An 18,439-nucleotide genomic window follows, 5' to 3' on the forward strand; every position below is an offset into this window, starting at 1 on the left:
CTTAGGGAGAAATTTTTGAAATGAATCATTCTACTGGAGAAAATTATCACAAAATCAACAGAAGGCTGACAAAATTGTTTCATCAACTGATCTAAAGCATCATATATGCATCAATCTTGCCAACACACATGAACAGAACCAATTGGGGAGGGGGACGACGCCCCCACACAAGGCCAAAGCCCTTTCTAGAGAGGAAACATATTGTCTGAGTAGTTTTGACAGCCAGTTTTCAGCAGAAGAATGTCCTGCACATCATTTATTTGCCCTGAAAGTACTAGTGCTTTATATCACAACTCATAGATGTGATTTTGTGGCTCTACTTAAAAGAGGGTAAGATGAGCAATCTTGTTCCTTTTGCTGCAAGACAGATATATAAACTTATCTAGTCCCTCTTTCTATGAATAAATATACTTCTACAGTCCTTCTTTAACTTTCATGTGCCTCCTAGTGGCATACTAACCCAAACTCATACACCCAGGGCACACAGAGGTCTAGGGCAAACAAACCTTGTGTTTTATCTTAAACATTCACACTGCCTTAACACATCAGTATTTAGTCTATGTTTACATTACTTACCATCAAGTAAAACTGACATTGCAAGACAATGAGCCAAGTTTATTCTGCAGCTTCAGATGCACCCTATATTATTCTGTGTACTCCAGAGATTGTGTACCACAGTTTGAGAAGGACCAAAGGTAAGTAAGACTAGATTCTATTCCAGAAGATGACAATAACAAATAAACTGGAACAATCACAGGATAGTAGAAAGGATATACTAATAAACTCTGATGTTTTGAAAAAGTTCTGGGTTCAAATACCAACACTTAACACATTGTGGACCAGTAGTTTCATGGCTAGCTTTACCCAGTGGCCAGATAAGTTTCTATTAAACAAGTACAAAAAACCTTTTACATAAATGTTAAAGGCACGCTTTAAAATTAAAAACCCATTTTGAAGTTATTTATTACGTGTTCTTACAAGCTAATAATATCTTTTTAAAGTATGATACTTTGTAAAACACTGTGTAATACGAAGCAAGAATTCTCGTGATCCGTCCACAATGTGTTAAGACTTATTTGCATGCAAAATAGTATGGAGTCTCCTCAAAAAAATAAAGATGGAACTGCCATTTGACCCAATAATCCCACTTCTAGTAATATAGCCTAAGACATGGGTTGCCAACCGGTGGTCCGCGGACCACTGGTGGTCCGTGAGGTCCGAAAGGTTGGCAACTGCTGGCCCAAGACTCCTAAAATACCAATCAGAAAGAATGTATGGACCCTATGTTCATAGCAGCAAAATTTACTATAGCTAAGATCTGGAAACAGCACAAGTGCCCATCAGTAGATGAGTGGATACAAAAGCTGTGGTACATTTATACCATGGAATACTATGCAGCAGTAAAAAAGAAGAATCTCTTACCCTTTGAGACAGCATGGAGGGACCTGGAGAGTATATGCTAAGTGAGATAAGTCAGTCAGAGAAAGACAAGTATCACACGATTGAACACACATGTGGAATCTAAGTAACAAAATAAACTGATGAACAGAATGAACCTAGAGACATGGAAGCATGGAACAGAGTGCGGAATCTCGGAGAGAAGGCGGGGGAGGGGGGAACCAACCAAGGACCTTGCATGCATATATGCATGGCCCACGGATATAGACAATGAGTCAGTGAGGGCCTGGGCGGGGGTGGGGGTGCGGGCTGGGGGGGGGATCAATGGGGAGAAAAGGGGACATATGTAATACTTCCAACAATAAAGAATTATTAAAAAGAAAGGAAGAAAAATAAAAGACTTATTTGCTATGTGACCTCCAGTTTTCTATAAAATGAAGCTCAATACTAATTACTTTGCAGGGTTATTTTGAGGATAAGAAATGATAAAAGTTCTAACACAGGGACTGGCACAGACATAGACACTCAATAATTGGTAATTATTCTCTTGACTGCCAGAGACCAACCTTGACTAAATCCATGCACTGATTAAAAAAATAAAAATTAGTGGTTATAGAAGTCACACTGAAGAATTTACCTGGCAAAAGTGGGCCACAATTTACAAACATCTCTCCACAACACTACCAACTCTAAAATAAGCTCTGAAATCGCTACAAATCTATTCCAGAGGAAGAAATATAAAAATGCAAAACTGGGCCTGGCTGGTATTCTCTGTGGTTAGAGCATTGTCCTGTGCACCAGAGGGTCACAGGTTCAATTCCTGGTCATGGGCACATACCTGGGTTGCAGGTCCGATACCCGCACCCCCTGGTTGGTGCATGTGAGAGGCAACCAATCTATGTATCTTTGTCACAGGGATGTTTCTCTCTCTACCCCTCTCTTCCACTCTCTAAAAACCAATTGAAAAATATCTTCATGTGAGGATTAACAAAAAAAGAAAAATAAGAAACAGAGGAGATTTTGAAAAACATGCAGTGAAGTCAGGAAAAGGCAGTTTCTCCTCTATTCCACTCCATTCCAGCTAGGCACACTGAGAGCACATTCCCCTGGCAGGAAACCCTTTGTCAGCATAAAGGGCTCTCTGGATAATGCTTCCTTTCCATTTTTGATGTACAATAGCACCATTTTTCTAAGTAGAATAATACACAGCACCTTGGATGAACAAAAGGTTATAATTTAGCCAAGGCCTCTGCTGACGTCTAAAAGTGAAGGCAGCAAATTGAGATGAAATGACTACTTTAGTGATCCTCAGTGATATCAGACTTATTCCACATGGTGATCTTTATTACATGTATGCAAGAATTATATACATGGGCATCGGGTCACCTCCCACACTACAAACCAGAAAGATATGCCCTGTGAAAAAATAACCTAGATGAGCAGTTTCTTAGATTCAGTATCAGAGGCCTCAAAAGATACATACACAGCTTTTAAGTCACAGAACAAAAAAACCCCAGGTAACTACTTTTGCAAGCCTACATCTAAATAGTACACCATCATGCTCTACATAAAGAACAGAGTAAGTTCCATTACCTGAATTCATTCTACATCAAGGCAACAGTTAAGTTTATACTAAAAGAAGGAGGAAATTATCTGTAGACTTCAAGCAAAAGAGAATACTATAGTGCCCCCATTATCTGCAGGGGAATCCATTCCAAAATCCCCAGTGGATGCCTGAAACAGCAGATAGTGCCAAACCCTATATATGCAATATTTTTTCCTATAATACATTCTATGATAAAGTTTAATTTATAAATTAGGCACAGTAAGACATTCACAATAACAATAAAATAGAATAATTATAACAATATACTGTAATAAAAGTTACGTGAATGTAGTCTCTCTCCGATAACCAACCTGATCATTGAGATGGCTACTAAGAGACTAACACGTAGGTAGTATGGCTACAGTGGACAAAGGAACAATTTGTATCTGGGTGGGATAGCATGAGATTTCATCACCTTTCTATATGTAAAAAGCCAGCAACCGGAACGCTGGAACGACTGGTCGCTATGACACCCACTGTGGCCAGCAAACCAACCCCATCAAGGGTGGGGCTGGCCAGCCACGGCCTCAACCCAGATCAGCCCCATAGGGGGCGGGGCTGGTCGGCCAAATGCCTATGGCTCCCCCTGGCCACCCCCTCATTGCCCCCCCCCCCCTCCACCAATCAGGGGCAGGGCCAGTCAGCCAATCACCTGCAGCCCCTCACCCTGGCCACTGGCCCCGATCACCCCCCATTGGGGGGCAGGGCCCCCTGGCCCACCACCCCTTCCCCTGGCTGGCCCCACCCCTGATTAGCCCCCATCACCCCGATTGGCCCACGGCCCCTTCCCCCAGCCAGCTCTACCCCCAATCAACACTCCCCCACTCCAATCAGGGGCAAGGTGGGCAGCTACCACCCACAGCCGCTCCCCTGGGCTGGACCCGCCCACACACACCAATTGGGGGCGGGGCCTGCCAGCCAATTTCTTGCGACCCCTCTCCCTGGCCCTGATTGGGCCCCAATTGGGGCCAGGCCGGCCAGACCCCACCCATGCACAAATTTGTGCACTAGACCTCTAGTTATTCATAATAGCGCACAATTTAAAACTTAGGAATTGTTTATTTACAAAATTTTCTATTTAATATATTTGGACTACAGTTGACCACATGTAACTGCAACCATGAAAAATAAAAAATCGTTGATAAGGGGGACTAATGCATTTCCTGAATGACGATTCCAGAAAGTCAAACTCACTAAATCTCAAAATTTCACAAGTGCAATAATGAAAGAGGGTGAACAGATCTAAAGGAAGGATCCCCAGGAAAGGAAAAGAGAAGAATAACATTATCTTCCAGTGAATATCAAGCTTTAAAACAAGAATAGAAAATGGGTAGCTAATCACTGCCCACCCCCCCCCAAAACAACAAAAAAACCCCAACTCTTTTCAGTTTCTAATTATAGAAAGTAAACAAGGGTAAGAAAAGACCTTAAGACTGAGCAACTAAACCTAAATTGGTCAAATTCAACTTTTGATCAACTTCTGATAGGTTGTATCACCTAAAAGCAAATCACAATGGAAAAATGTCCTGGGAGAAAGAACAAAGGTAAAGTCAGAGAGGTTTATTTTTATAGGAAGTGCCGAAGAGGATTACCAGAATATAATTCTTCTGTGGAAATTACTGTCTTGGCTAAGAGATCAATTTTTAGTATTTTTACCTAACTCCATTTGAAATTTCATATGGCTCAATTTTCTCAATTTAGGCTGCAAAGTTAAAATAACCTGGGTATCTTTTAAAAACATCAATGTTTAGGTCCTCCCAGAACTTCTGTTTAATTTGCTCTAGGGTTGGGCCCAAACACTGACAGTATTTTTTTTTAAATATGGTACTAATTATGTAGCTAAAGCTGAGAACCACATGCTTGAAATCAAAGGTTAGTAGCTGCCATACTTCATTTGCAGCACACCACTGACCTCTATGGGTAAGGTTCTGTTAGAACTAATGATAAAAACAGCAGCCAGTCTAGAGCAGCGGTCGCCAATCTGTGGTCCGTGGGCCTCTGGTGGTCCATGAGGTCCAAAAGGTTGGTGACGACTGGTCTAGAGGCCTTGTTGATAGCTTTTCTGAAATGAACACTGAGCTTATTATAACCCAGTGCCAGGCAACCACATAACTCTAATCCTGGCCATATTTTAAGTGGGGTCTGGGTCAAATTTTATCACTCCTAGCAACACTATTCTTCCTAGAGAATAAAAGACAGACCTTTAACAAAATAATTGCAAGGGTTTCTTATCCTCCCTCAATTAATGTGGGGCATTACAAGAGCCAGAAATGTGTTTACTACTGAAGTTAAGAGAAAAAGGCACCTGGGTTTACCAACGGGTATAGCTCAAACAGCAAAATGAAGTGGTTCATAGTGGTTACAGATATTCTATGTCTTTACTACCCAACATGTGGTCCACAAACCTGGGAGCTTGTTAGAAACACACACTCGTAGGCCTCACCCAAGACCAACTAATCAGAATTTGTCTTGGAGATCTCCAAGAGACTTATGTGCTCATTATAGTTTGAGAAGCACTGCTATGAGGCAACAATTCACTCAAGAAATGGTACTATGTATATAGATTAAGTGAAAAATTTTAAGGATTATTTTTCTCCTTAAATTAGGTCATTTGCACAGGAACATTTTAAAAGTGGCAGTCTGCCGAAACCGGTTTGGCTCAGTGGATAGAGCGTCGGCCTATGGACTGAAAGGTCCCAGGTTCGATTCCGGTCAAGGGCATGTACCTGGGTTGCAGGCACATCCCCAGTGGGAGCTGTGCAGGAGGCAGCTGGTCAATGTTTCTCACTCTCTATCGCTCTCCCTTCCTCTCTGTAAAAAAATCAATAAAATATATTTTAAAAAAAATAAAATAAAATAAAAGTGGCAGTCTGCCTGACCAGCGTGGCTCAGTGGTTAAGTGTCAACCTATGGTCACGGTTTGATTCCAGGTCAGGGCACATGCCTGGGTTGTGGGCTCGATCCCCAGTGTGGGGCATGCAGGAGGCAGCCGATCAGTTTCTCCAATTTACTCCTCACCCTCTAATAGAATATTCTTTACAAAAAAAGAAAAAAGGTCCATGTGTGATGCTGGCTACTATAATCTAAAGAAGTTCTAACAGTTTTTCTATCTAATGTAATACTTGTGAGAATTCTAACAGATTACTGAATAGCTATGTAAAAATAAGGAGAAACCTCATTGGTTTTAGGGGTTCATAAGAGCTAATACAAAGCCAGAAGATATAACAAATCTAGCCGGTCCTGTGTGGATCAGTGGATTGAGCATCATCCCATGCACCAAGAGGTCAGCAGTTTGATTCCCAGTCAGGGCATATGCCAGATTGCAGGCTGGATCCCCAGTAAGGAGCATGCAGGAGGCAGCCAATCAATGTTTCTCTCTCTAAAAAAATCAATAAAAACATACTAAAAAAAAAAAAGATGTAACATGTCTCTTCCCTTCCATACTAAAATGGGTCAAGAAACAAGAGCATAGAATTCTGGGCCAGGCAACATCAAAACATAGGACTTCTTTCTCCCCTCCATCTTTCAAACTTAATTTGTCATTCTTAGGTAAAATAAGCAACCAGAAAAATAATTAGGGTTGTTAACACATTAACTTGAGAAGGATGTAACATTCAACTTGTTGTTGATGCATCAACAGAATAGGAAAAGCTATTTCAATGTTTATAAGAGATTTCTGGAAGTCACCATGAATATTTCAGTATTCATTTTTCAGTCTTCTGAGTCTCTAAAGAGGCTATACAGCATTGCAGAATAATCATCTGAGGAAACTATTGTTCTTATATCATCGGTCAACTACAGCCACTAAAGACATGAATATGAAAAGCAAACACTTATATCCCCCCAAAATGCTACAGGAGTGCTCATTTATGTCACTATAGCTGGAGTCCAGAGCTTGGTCAGTGTAGACTCTGAAAACAGGACTTACCATTAGTAAAATGCACAACCCACAGAGATATGACTATTACCCTATTTCCTTAGATTCTCTGCCTGCCAAAAAGTAAATGTACCTGTAGTGGAGGACATGAATGCAGGATAGAATACTGCTCATGAAGTAGAAGAGAAAATGCTGGTATATGTAGTGAAAAATAAGGTTGTTTTGTTTATGTAATCTCTGAGAACATACATTTTCAATCATGGCATCTGCCTTCTAATTTCTGATGTTAAATAAATCAGTTTGTTGGGTACCTTTCTAGTCATTAGGTTGACAAACATCTTATTTGCAACTGTCTAGCTAAAAGAGCCCATCTAATCCCATCACAGTTAAGTACCTAGTTTGCAGGGAGCCATGCGATGAGACCTGGTTTTTTTCTGGCCTTCTACACAAATGGAAGGTCATCTTTAATATTTCTCATTTATCTTCTACAGCAACAAAAACTAATTTTGGTTCCCATTGGTGGCACATATTCAGATACTCTAGACTTTGGAGCCTTTTAGTTTTAGAATCCTGGAAGCTAATTAAATTGGAGGTACGACGAGGTGAGAGGAAGAATAATTAAGCAGTACTTCCTAACTGTAATAAAGGTATGATTTAATACAAATGGCTGCCTCAAAATCTTTTAGAGTTAGATAGACCATAAGCCAGTAAAATATTAAAAAGGCCAAGGTTAGAAAGCCTCAAAAGAGGATGATCTCCATGAGGTCATTTAAATGCTATTCAGGTGAAAAGGGGAATTACAGAGGCTATCCAGAGTTAAGCAGCAGGAGCACCAATGAGCTCTGGAAAGAACACTAAACATTAAGATTGCTGAATAGGTTGGTTAACATCAAAAGTTCTATTTAGAGGCAGGACAACAAAGTAATCCTGTACACCTGTAGACATACCCCATACCACTGATGGACAGAGTCATTAATTCGCTAAAGATAAATAATTCTGTCCTTTATCAGAGGGCAGTGCTCTGCTTATCAAGGAAAGATCTAGTTCTAAAAAGCCAAATAATTTAAAGTTCTTTAGCATATCAAGAATGAAAAACAACCAAGAGAAAGAAGGAAGAAAGATGCTTACCAGACTATCTAGTCCTCCTCCCAAGAGATCCACTGCTCCCACCTGCATGGAGGATACCTGTGGCACATTGACTGGTGGACCGAGATCAAGGTTTAAAAGGTCCCCTAGAAGGTCACCTTGAGAGGGAATAACCTGAGTCTGTTCCAGGTTGGTGGCAGTGGCGGTGCCAACAGGGCTGTCACCTGCATCAGTGCTGTAGACACACATACAAAGAAGGGAAAAGAGAAAAGTCAGTTTCATCTGGGACGTAATAACATGGCAACAAGTGAATGTCAGGTATGTAAAAAATTGGGCGTGGGGGGGGGGGGTTGCCAGAACCGGTTTGGCTCAGTGGATAGAGCGTCGGCCTGCGGACTCAGGGGTCCCGGGTTCAATTCCGGTCAGGGGCATGTGCCTTGGTTGCGGGCACATCCTCAGTTGGGGGTGTGCAGGAGGCAGCTGATCAATGTTTCTCTCTCATCGATGTTTCTGGCTCTCTATTCCTCTCCCTTCCTCTCCGTGAAAAATCAGTAAAATATATTAAAAAAAATTGGGGGGTGGGGTGGGGTGGGGTTGATGTACATGAAGAGATAACAGCAATTCTTATTTTCATCAAAATACAGTTACTAAAATGAAAAGAAATGTATACTATATAACCTGATTAGTTGATCAATTTTTAAAAAAATATATTTTATTGATTTTTTACAGAGAGGAAGAGAGAGGGATAGAGAGTTAGAAACATCAATCAGCTGCCTCCTGCACACCTCTCACTGGGGATGTGCACGCAACCAAGGTACATGCCCTTGACCAGAATTGAACCTGGGACCCTTCAGTCCGCAGGCCAACGCTCCATCCACTGAGCCAAACTGGCCAGGGCAGTTGATCAATTTTAATTGAATACCTACTCTATGAGGGAGCACCATAATGAGAACTCTGGGAAGAAAAAAAATACGTATTTTCTGTTCTCAAATAACTTACACTCTAACAACAACAAAAAAGCAGCATTCACAAAATGATGGAAAAGCACGCTCACTGTATAACAGCAGAAATGAACATTGTGTAACAGCAGAAATGAGCACTATTTGAGTGGCTGCATGCGACAGGACACAGATGAGAAACAAAACAAAACTAGGTGGGGCTGACTCTAAAGGCTCCTGAGAATGGTTTCATGGCTAGATTTTGAAGAACAGCATAGTTTGAAAAACTACCAGGGAGAGATCTTCCAAAAGAGAAGGGATGAGCCATAACCGGTTTGGCTCAGTGGATAGAGCGTCAGCCTGCGGACTGAAAGGTCCCGGATTCGGTTCCGGTCAAGGGCATGTACCTTGGTTGCAGGCACATCCCCAGTGGGGGGGTGTGCAGGAGGCAGCTGATCCATGTTTCTCTCTCATCGATGTTTCTAACTCTCTATCCCTCTCCCTTCCTCTCTGTAAAAAATCAATAAAATACATTTGAAACAAAAAAAGAAGGGATGATTTGTGCAAAGGCACAGAAATGAACAATTGGACTTTAGGATGGTGAAAAAATTATATTGGCAGGAGCAGAGATTGGGATTAGTAAGATTTGGGGGAAGAGAAGATGAGGAAAATGTAACTTTGAAACTAGTCTGGAAAATTAATTTTTTTATATGATAGACAATGCAGAATCACTTTTATTTGTTGAACAAAAAACTAAGTAACAGTAGAGGAACATTATTCTAGCAGCTGTGTGTATAATGAACTGAAGTTGGGAGAATGGACATGCAGATCAGTTAAGAGTAATCTAAACTGCTACTGTCACTACACTGTATGAAGAAAAAGGAATAGGTGAGTTCCAATAGGTAACTAAAAGGACTGGACAGAGGGAAATGACCTTTTCAATAAAATGGTGCTGAGTCAACTGGATAGCTGTGTGGAAAAAAATGAGCCTTGACTCTGACAGCTCACAACATAAATAAAAATTAAAGTGATAAATCACACAAATGTGAATGGGAAGAGCTAGGAGAGTGTCTTGATGACCTTGGAGTAGACAAAAGTTTCATAAAAAGTACTAACCATCAAAGAAAAAATTTGATGGACTGGACTTCATTAAAATTAAGAATATCTCTTCTTCAAATGACACCATTAAGAGAATGAGAGAGGTATTTCCATAGACTAGGAGAAAATGTTTGTATCCATTTTGTTTAAATGGAGCCCAAAATGTTTTCTACACTAATTTGTAAAGCAATGAATCCTACATTCTGGCTATTCACGGACTTAAACAGCAATATATATCAGACAGCGGTACGGAAGGAAAACTACTCCAAACACTCTGGGATCAAATTCTACTTAGATTTAAGGTTTATTATGATTAATGAAGGAAGGAGATTCTGAAACGATTATAACACACCCATTATAAGAGTTTATTAAAGTGCTGCTCCTCCCAAATTAAAATTGTAAGATAGCTAAAAAGCAAGAGTTCCATGCTACCTGAAAGCTTGTTCACAATAAAATTTCTTACTGAGACAATATGTTAAAAAAGGAACAGGTAACTAAAAAACTGTGTCTATACAGAATCCAGGTTGCTTTTATAAAATAATCCTGCAAATATTATTTCAGTAACAGCTTTACAGCACAAGAGAAGCTGTATTTGCTACCATTATCCATAAGCTTCAACCAAATTACAGTAAAGGATAAAGATAGCTAAGTATGGCTCTTTGCTGAAGTCACACTGAGCTGCGAGCGGCTTCAGGGGCGTCTTTAGGAATCAGCAATATGGCAGAAGACATCCAGACCAAAATCAAGAACTACCGGACTGCTCCTTTTGACAGCCACTTCCCCAACCAGAACCAGACCAGGAACTGTTGGCAGAACTACCCAGACTTCCACCACTGTGAGAAGGCAATGACTGCTAAACGGGGTGATGTCTCCGTGTGTGAATGGTACCGGCGTGTGTAGAAGTCCCTGTGCCCCATATCCTGGGTTTCAGCCTGGGATGAACTGCCGGGCAGAAGGCACATCTCCTGGGAAGATCTGAACCAGGCATCCCCATCCTTCTCCCAGGAAGGTGAAGGGGGGCCTGGGTACATCCCACCCTAGAATCCTGAATCATGGCTTAACTGATAATAAATACTTGTTGGAAAAATGTAAGACTGTGTACGTGTAAAAGAGCTGGATTACTGGGCAAGAACCTGGGTTGGAAATAGTACCTGGACCAGTAAGAGGGGCTTCAGAGTGAGTATTTTTTAAAATTTTCTTTTGTTTTTAATTTTTGTTTTATCAAAATTTGACCACCTTTTCTGTGCCAGACAATAGAATGAATGATTATATGAAATAGCCTTAAGTGCCTGTATATGCTGAAGTTTATGTGTATGTTCCCTCAATTGTCAGATAATTTTTTAAACGTTTCTTAGGTAATGAAAATAGTATAATAAAAACACATATATGCCCGGCTGGTGTGGCTCAGTGGTTGAGCGTTGACCAGTGAATCAGGAGGTCACAGTTCGATTTCCAGTCAGGGCGTATGCCCAGTTTGCAGGTTTGATCCCCAGTGTGGGTCGTCCAAGAGGCAGCTGATCAATGATTCTCTCTAATCATTGATGTTTCTATCTTTCCCTCTCTCTTCCTCTCTGAAATCAATAAAAAAAATGTATTAAAAAAAAAAGATAGCTAAGTGTGCATGTAGGCTTTTACCCCCCAAGTTTTCAACTCTGGCAAGATTTCTAGTCTCAGTTTACTGAGACTTAAGCAACTTTCAAACTTTATTAGTTTAGAAGATCTTCATAATTTTCTAAACCATACTCTTATCAACTCCCAGATTAGAAGCAAGGGGTCTTTCATCCATTCTGTGGTCTTTCACCCACTGTGTGCATGTGTGGTCACTGCTATTCAGACAGAGCCCCCAGGGCAGTATAGTAGAGGTTTGTTGTCCAATTTGCAAACCTACTAGGTATAAAAGCATGAGGAAGACCAACTCTGTCTAAGCAAGGGGACATTTCACACTCAAATCCATTTCACCTGCTCACCTCCCATGATGTATTGGCAAGTGTTTTCGATGGATTCCGTGACTTCCTTCCACAAAAGCATTGGGAGGCTTGTGGTACACAGAGGCCAAAGAACCAATGTGGCAGATTAGCTCATCCAGAAGAGTTGGCTCAATAAGATCTGTCTCCTCAGAGATCAGTGGCTTCTCAGACAAGACTACTTCTTTGGCTGTGACAGGGTCGGTTGAGAGAAGCCGCCAATAAATATAGCCCCTATCTCGAAGGTCAGGATTATCAGAATCCTAATGAAAAGAGAAAGGCAAGGAGGTTTAAATGAAGCTGTTCAGAAACCCAAACTGCTGGATTTATTATCAAAGCAATGCTGTAGTGACTTCTCCACTGTGGCTCTTAAGACTCAACTTAGACTCAATATAGTTTTAATAGTCATAATTCTATTAACTCTATGTTTCAACGAATCTAAACATAAATTGAGATGGGTTACTCTTAAAATTCAAAGCCAAGTTGGGAAAAGCAAAATAAAGTTTAATCTAGTAAAAATTAATTGATGTAATGGCTTTGGGAGATAAAAATGTTTTTAACTGCTATAAATATTAGGATTATTCATGAAATACATCTTATATATTGTACCCACACCTTCTTTCTTCACTCAAATATTTAAGTATCTCCTATGGAGACACTGTCTAGACCCTGGAAACAGAGATAACAAACAACAGTGTCTGACTTTAATGAGCTCACAGGGTACTAATTATTACAATTTAGTATGAGATGTGACTATTTTCTAAATAATAAAAAAAAACTGTTAAAGAGAGCACATGGTGACACTTCAAACTTAATGGTCTTGTTTTTCTGTGGTAGTTTTAAAACAATTTCTACATGCTCGTCACTAAAAAAATGTTTTATCAATGCCACATCATGATTTAGAAGTGTATAATATAAAAATAAGTCCAATCATCTGGCCCTTCCCCACCATTAACTCCCCACCCCAAAATAGCCATGTTAACAGTGTGTTATTTATCTTTCCAGACAGCTCCCACACATTCGCATATTTATTTTATACAAAACCAGTTTCATACTATATATACTGTTCTGCAAGCTGCTTTCCACATTGGCACATACAGTTGTAGTCTGCCACTGTATATGCAGCACTCATTATTACTTACTGGTGCCCTACTGATGGACATTTAGATTGTTGTCTATCTATCTATCTATCTATCTATCATCTATGTTTGTGATCATTAAAAAGTGGCAATACATATCCTAGTATGTACCTCTGAGAGTTAAGTCTATATGGTGGCATTTATTTATGCACAAGTTGTTCCAGTGGTATCATGTTATTAAAATGCAACAATAAGTCCTTGTTTCAATTTTTGTATTTAAAACTCACATACAAAAATAGTTTCTTTACACTAGGCCAATTTGAGGGCTTCCACATGAGTTTATAAGATGAACAGGTTCCTTATTTAGCCACCTAAAGCACATGTAATTTAGATCAACACCAGCAATGATCCAGGTGGTTTTGACTACATAGTTTTAAGTGGTTTTTCTTAGTCATATATTGTTGGTACTTACCAGCCATAAATATTGGGTTCTTATTTCACAAACTTGAGAAAAATATCCCAACTTCCAGTAGAAAAGAGTTATATAAATGTGGTTGTCCTTTTATGCTAACTACTCAGATACCATTAATTGGACAGAAAAGGCAAGTTCAGAGAAACTGCTTAATAATTATTTATAGCCAAATATGAAATAATTATCCACAATGATCTGAAAATTACTAAGGTCACTTACACATGTTGGCTTATACACAATAGTGTTTCTGGCCGGGAAAGCAGGGAATGGGTATTCTCAAAGTCATTCTTAACTTTCAGACCAGAAAAGCAGCATAACACAGTGGATAAGGTCAAAGACTCTGGAACCAGGCTACCTTGATTTAAGTCCTAGCTCCACCCCATACTAACTAGGCCTATCTGTCTCAGTTTCCTCATCTATAAAATAGAGTAGTAGCAGTATTGAGATTGAGCTAGCATGTGAAGTGCTTACTAGAATGCCTGGTACATAGTAGTAATCACTATACAAATAATTGTTGTTATGATTTATACCCTGCCCTGTTCTACAAAGAAATTTAATGAAGTTTACGAAAATGCATTTAAGGCTAGAGAACATAAATTAGGAAGATAAAATGCATGCTACAATGACCTACACATTTTCTACAGGAGATCCTTACATTTGATTCTAAGATTTTGAACAACTGATATAAAAAAGAAATCTAGTCAGGTAAGTAATTTAGAGGGTCAGGTAACTACACACCAATGCATAGGAAAATCTAAAACTGGCTAGGAATTTGTTTGATGGAGCCTCATAAAGAAGAAAACATAATGAAATGAACAATGACTTTGACAACAACAGATCCACATAGAATAGCTTCCATGACAATACTTACTACAGGATGATGGTATCAGTATGGGGTAGGCAACAGCAGATTTACAGTTGTGGGTATGCGAAACACAGAGTTAATAAAGCTATTGTAATAATCATAACCTGCATGTCTTTTTCCATGCAAACAACTGTACTAGTATAACTGTAAACCTATTTTTGCCCAACCCTGTACCTAAGAGTCACTATTTTTATATTTTACAGATCTAAAGACTGGTGAACCTTTCTAATTAAAACCTCCACAAATCGGGAGTTTCATACAATTTAAAATCAACCTCACGCCTTTTCCAGATTTCTTACCTGTGTTGCCAAACTCAAGACCTGCTGTACCAGCTCCTGTGTTTCTGATGGTTTCTTGAGAAACAGCTTCACTATGGCAGTAAGCAGAGTGAGCTGCACCTAAGCAGACATAATTTAATTTAGTGAAAGACATTAGCATTATTCATAGCATCACTTCCAAAATAGTATTTCCAAAATGAATTACTTATGGGGTCTTTCTGATCTGATTAAGAGATAAAGATGAAAACTGAGCCAATATCAACAACAGCAGTCAAAGGTATCCATCAACTGAAAACTCAATAGACTACTATTTCCAAATTGCATTTTTTGGCATCAAAATTGCTTATCTGGCCCTAACCGGTGTGGCTCAATGGATAGAGCGTCGACCTGCAGACCGAAGGGTCCCAGGTTCGATCTGGTCAAGGCATGTACCTTGGTTGCGGGCACATCCCCAGTAGGGGGCGTGCAGGAGGCAGATGATTGATGTTTCTCTCTCATCGATGTTTCTAACTCTCTATCCCTCTCCCTTCCTCTCTGTAAAAAATCAATAAAATATATTTTTTAAAAAACTGCTTATCTGTTTCTGACCCAGATAATTACCTATATTTCTGAAAGCACATGCTAACATTGTGATGATAATAAAACTGGTTCCTGACCCAGTCCTTTATTATTTACTTCCACCAAGAGCTACAACATTGATGCATATATGCATAACCCATGGACACAGACAATAGGGTGGTGAAGGGGCGGGGGGCTGGGGAAGGCTATGGGGGTCAAATGGGGGGGGAAAGAGGGGACATATGTAATACTTTCAACGATAAAGATTAAAAATAATAATAATAAATAAAATAAAAACAGGGTGAAAGAAAAAGCTACAACTTTGGGAGAACTAGGGAATCATCTGTCATACTGGGGCAAGAGCAGAGACAGTAGAATTATGCCAGATCACAGCCAATTAAGAGTGGGATGCTGAACCACAAAGCTACTGGCTTATATGTGTTCCTTGTAAAGGCCTATTACAAACACTGGTGGTCCTGGCCAGTTCTGCTCAGTGATTAGAGTGTCGGCCTGCACGCCAAAGGGTTCCCAGTCAAGTGCATGTACCTCGGTTACCGGCTTGGATCCCAGCCCAGGTTGGGGCATGTGCAGATGGCAACCAATTGATGTGTCTCTCTCACATTAATGTTTCTCTCTTCCCTCTCCCTCCCTGCCTCCCTCTTAAAAAATAAAATTAAATTAAAATTAAAAATAAAAATACTGGTGGATTACTTACATAAACTTTAACCCTTTGCACTCCGCTGTCCCCTCTCAGGGGACATCGGAATTCTAGCATATCACTCGGATGTCCCCTCTCAGGGGACATTGCAGTTTATTAGTGATTACGGGGAATTGAGTTATTTCAACGCAACTTTTTGAGACATGCATGTTTCCCTGAAGTTTTATCTTGAAATGGCACAAGAAATTAAATCAAAATATCATAAAATTACTAAGATATATACAAGAAATGTCAGCGGGTTTTGTGTCGGATTAAACAATAAACTACATATTCCCGATGTGGGACAAAGAAAACGGGACTGCATTGTGTGTTCTAACAGAAAAACACCTGGTGGCAGGCGTCAAACCACTTATTACTGTCAAACATGCACTAATCAGCCTGCAATGCATATTGGGGAGTGTTACAAAACTTATCATACTGTACAAAATTATAAACAATAAAATATTGTTTTTTTTGCAAATATACATTCCTCGATGTCACCCAATTCATATAAGTCCAATATCATTATAATACGTTACTTGGTTCCAAAATTATACTAAATAATACGAGGGTCTGTAAATGCACGTTTCCGCCGCAAAGTAGCGTCGAGTAGCTGGTAGCCAATGTCCAGAATGGTTCGGAGTGCAAAGGGTTAAATTGTAGTGAGTGCAAAAGCTAGGGGGGAAGAATTTAATAATTTATCTGCTTCTCTGGGCTTCGGCCCTAAGTTCAGGTCTCTCACTTTTGGTACAGGAGAGAGAAAGTGGAAAGGAATCCAACCATACACAGAAAATCTTTTCAAACTGCACATGCCAGCCCTGACGCAAGTCCCAGGTGAAAACACCCACTATAATAAGCTGTTAACAATTACTAACAGGAATGGGTAATCATCTTTGGGTGGCAGAAAATGAAAAAGTGGTAACTACTGCTCTAAGCCAGTAGTTGTCAAAGTGTGGTTCTAGAGCAGCAGCAGCAGCACCACCACCACCACCACCACCTCCACTGTCACCGCCACACTGAGCCTTGTAAGGAAAGAAAACGCTTATTAGGCCCATCTCAGACCTACTGAGTCAGAAATTCTAGGGATAAAGGCCCATCAACCTATGCTTAAACAAGTTTTCCAGGTATTTCTGAGGCTCATTGAAGTTTGAGGACCACTGGTCTAAGTTAAGTTGCTTTGGTTCCACCAGAAATCAGCACAACTAAAATAACTTGACCCTTTGGGAGAAAAGTATATATATAAACCTCTCTCACATGAAACTACTGAACATTTACTTTCCCTAAAATCTTCCCCAGAAGATCTATGACATAGGAAACAGATGGAAACTTACCTGGGTGCTCTCATCATGAAAACCCTCTAGAAAGCTCTCTAGTAATTCATCTGCATTGTCAATTCGTTCAGCATATTCGCCCACAATCCAAATCATAGCTGCTCGCGCATCTGGCTCATCCAGCGAGTCTAAGTTCTCACACAGAGTGGCAATGATGCTTTCATACCTGATACAACAATGATGGCAAAACTGAGAACTCTACTTAACAATAAAGGTTACAGGTAAAACCACAGACAAGGTCAGACAAGGTACTCTAAACCTAATCAAAATATAGAGGCTTTTTAGTACAGGATTACACATGTATTAAATTTCCCTTCAATTATATTTAATAAATAGACCTTAAATGCTTATAAAAGCTCATCAAATATTCCTTTCACAAGGAAAAATTAACCTGTGGTATTAGGTAATACCACTACGGTATATTCCTAAAAGTCTTTCCTACATGATCAGAGAATTTTCCTATCTATTATTCCATTTTGCCTTCATGGTAGATGAACAAATCCCACTCCACTATTAGGAAAATGTAGTTAGATAACAGCATCCAGACTAGAAACAGTAATTTTGTCCCTTAATCCACATCTCTCTTTAAAAAAATGTTTTTATTGATTTTTAGAGAGAGAGGAAGGAGAGGGATATAGAGATAGAAACATGGATCGGCTGCCCCCTACTGGGGATCAAGCCTGCAACCCAGGTATGTGCCCTGACTTTTTTGTTCATGGGTCAATGCTCAACCACTGAGCAACACTGGCCAGGTAATCCACATCTCTTTTTATAGAGATTTTTATGTTCTTTTCTCCCAAAGTACCTGCACTAATGATGTTTTTCTCCAAAGAAACAATTCAAATATTTGTTTTTAATTTTATAGGTCTATAGCTCTCTCACTTTTACCATGTCGAATCTATCTCCTTGGCTAATGTAGTTTTAAACATCAAAATGACATTATAAAATATATTAGAAGTAGACAAATAAATAATATACTTCATTGTGTGCTCTACTTCCACTGAATAAATCAGGTTTTTGATAATTCTTTCTTAAAGTTAAACTGTCATAGCCCCTTACAAATCAGAAATGGACACATTTCTCCACCAATCATATTGTGATTACACATCTCCACCCTTAATCAAGAAGTTTAGAAACTCAACAATCCTCTTTTCTGGAGAGTGGCAAAAGTATATGGTTCTTTTTCCAAAAT

General features: G+C 39.7%; 1 protein-coding gene and 1 pseudogene across 3 annotated transcripts in view; one reads left to right on the forward strand and one right to left on the reverse strand.

Annotated features, from left to right (window-relative positions):
• AP2B1 (adaptor related protein complex 2 subunit beta 1) overlaps window positions 1–18,439 on the reverse strand; it is a 103,074-nt gene that overhangs the window by 50,642 nt on the left and 33,993 nt on the right. For all 3 annotated transcript variants that reach the window (XM_070394887.1, XM_070394884.1, XM_070394886.1), the window contains exons 11-14: window positions 17,248–17,413; window positions 14,683–14,781; window positions 11,971–12,230; window positions 8,010–8,202 (exon numbers count right to left, since the gene is read on the reverse strand). In XM_070394887.1, the coding sequence (XP_070250988.1) occupies window positions 8,010–8,202; window positions 11,971–12,230; window positions 14,683–14,781; window positions 17,248–17,413 (718 nt within the window). The remainder of the gene's footprint in view (window positions 1–8,009; window positions 8,203–11,970; window positions 12,231–14,682; window positions 14,782–17,247; window positions 17,414–18,439) is intronic.
• On the forward strand, window positions 10,677–10,982 carry LOC138994752 (cytochrome c oxidase subunit 6B1-like; annotated as a pseudogene).

This window comes from Myotis yumanensis, unplaced genomic scaffold (assembly GCF_028538775.1).
Source record: "Myotis yumanensis isolate MYYU_CA2020_CCGP unplaced genomic scaffold, mMyoYum1.0.hap1 SCAF_16, whole genome shotgun sequence".
In the NCBI taxonomy this organism is placed as follows: domain Eukaryota; kingdom Metazoa; phylum Chordata; class Mammalia; order Chiroptera; family Vespertilionidae; genus Myotis; species Myotis yumanensis.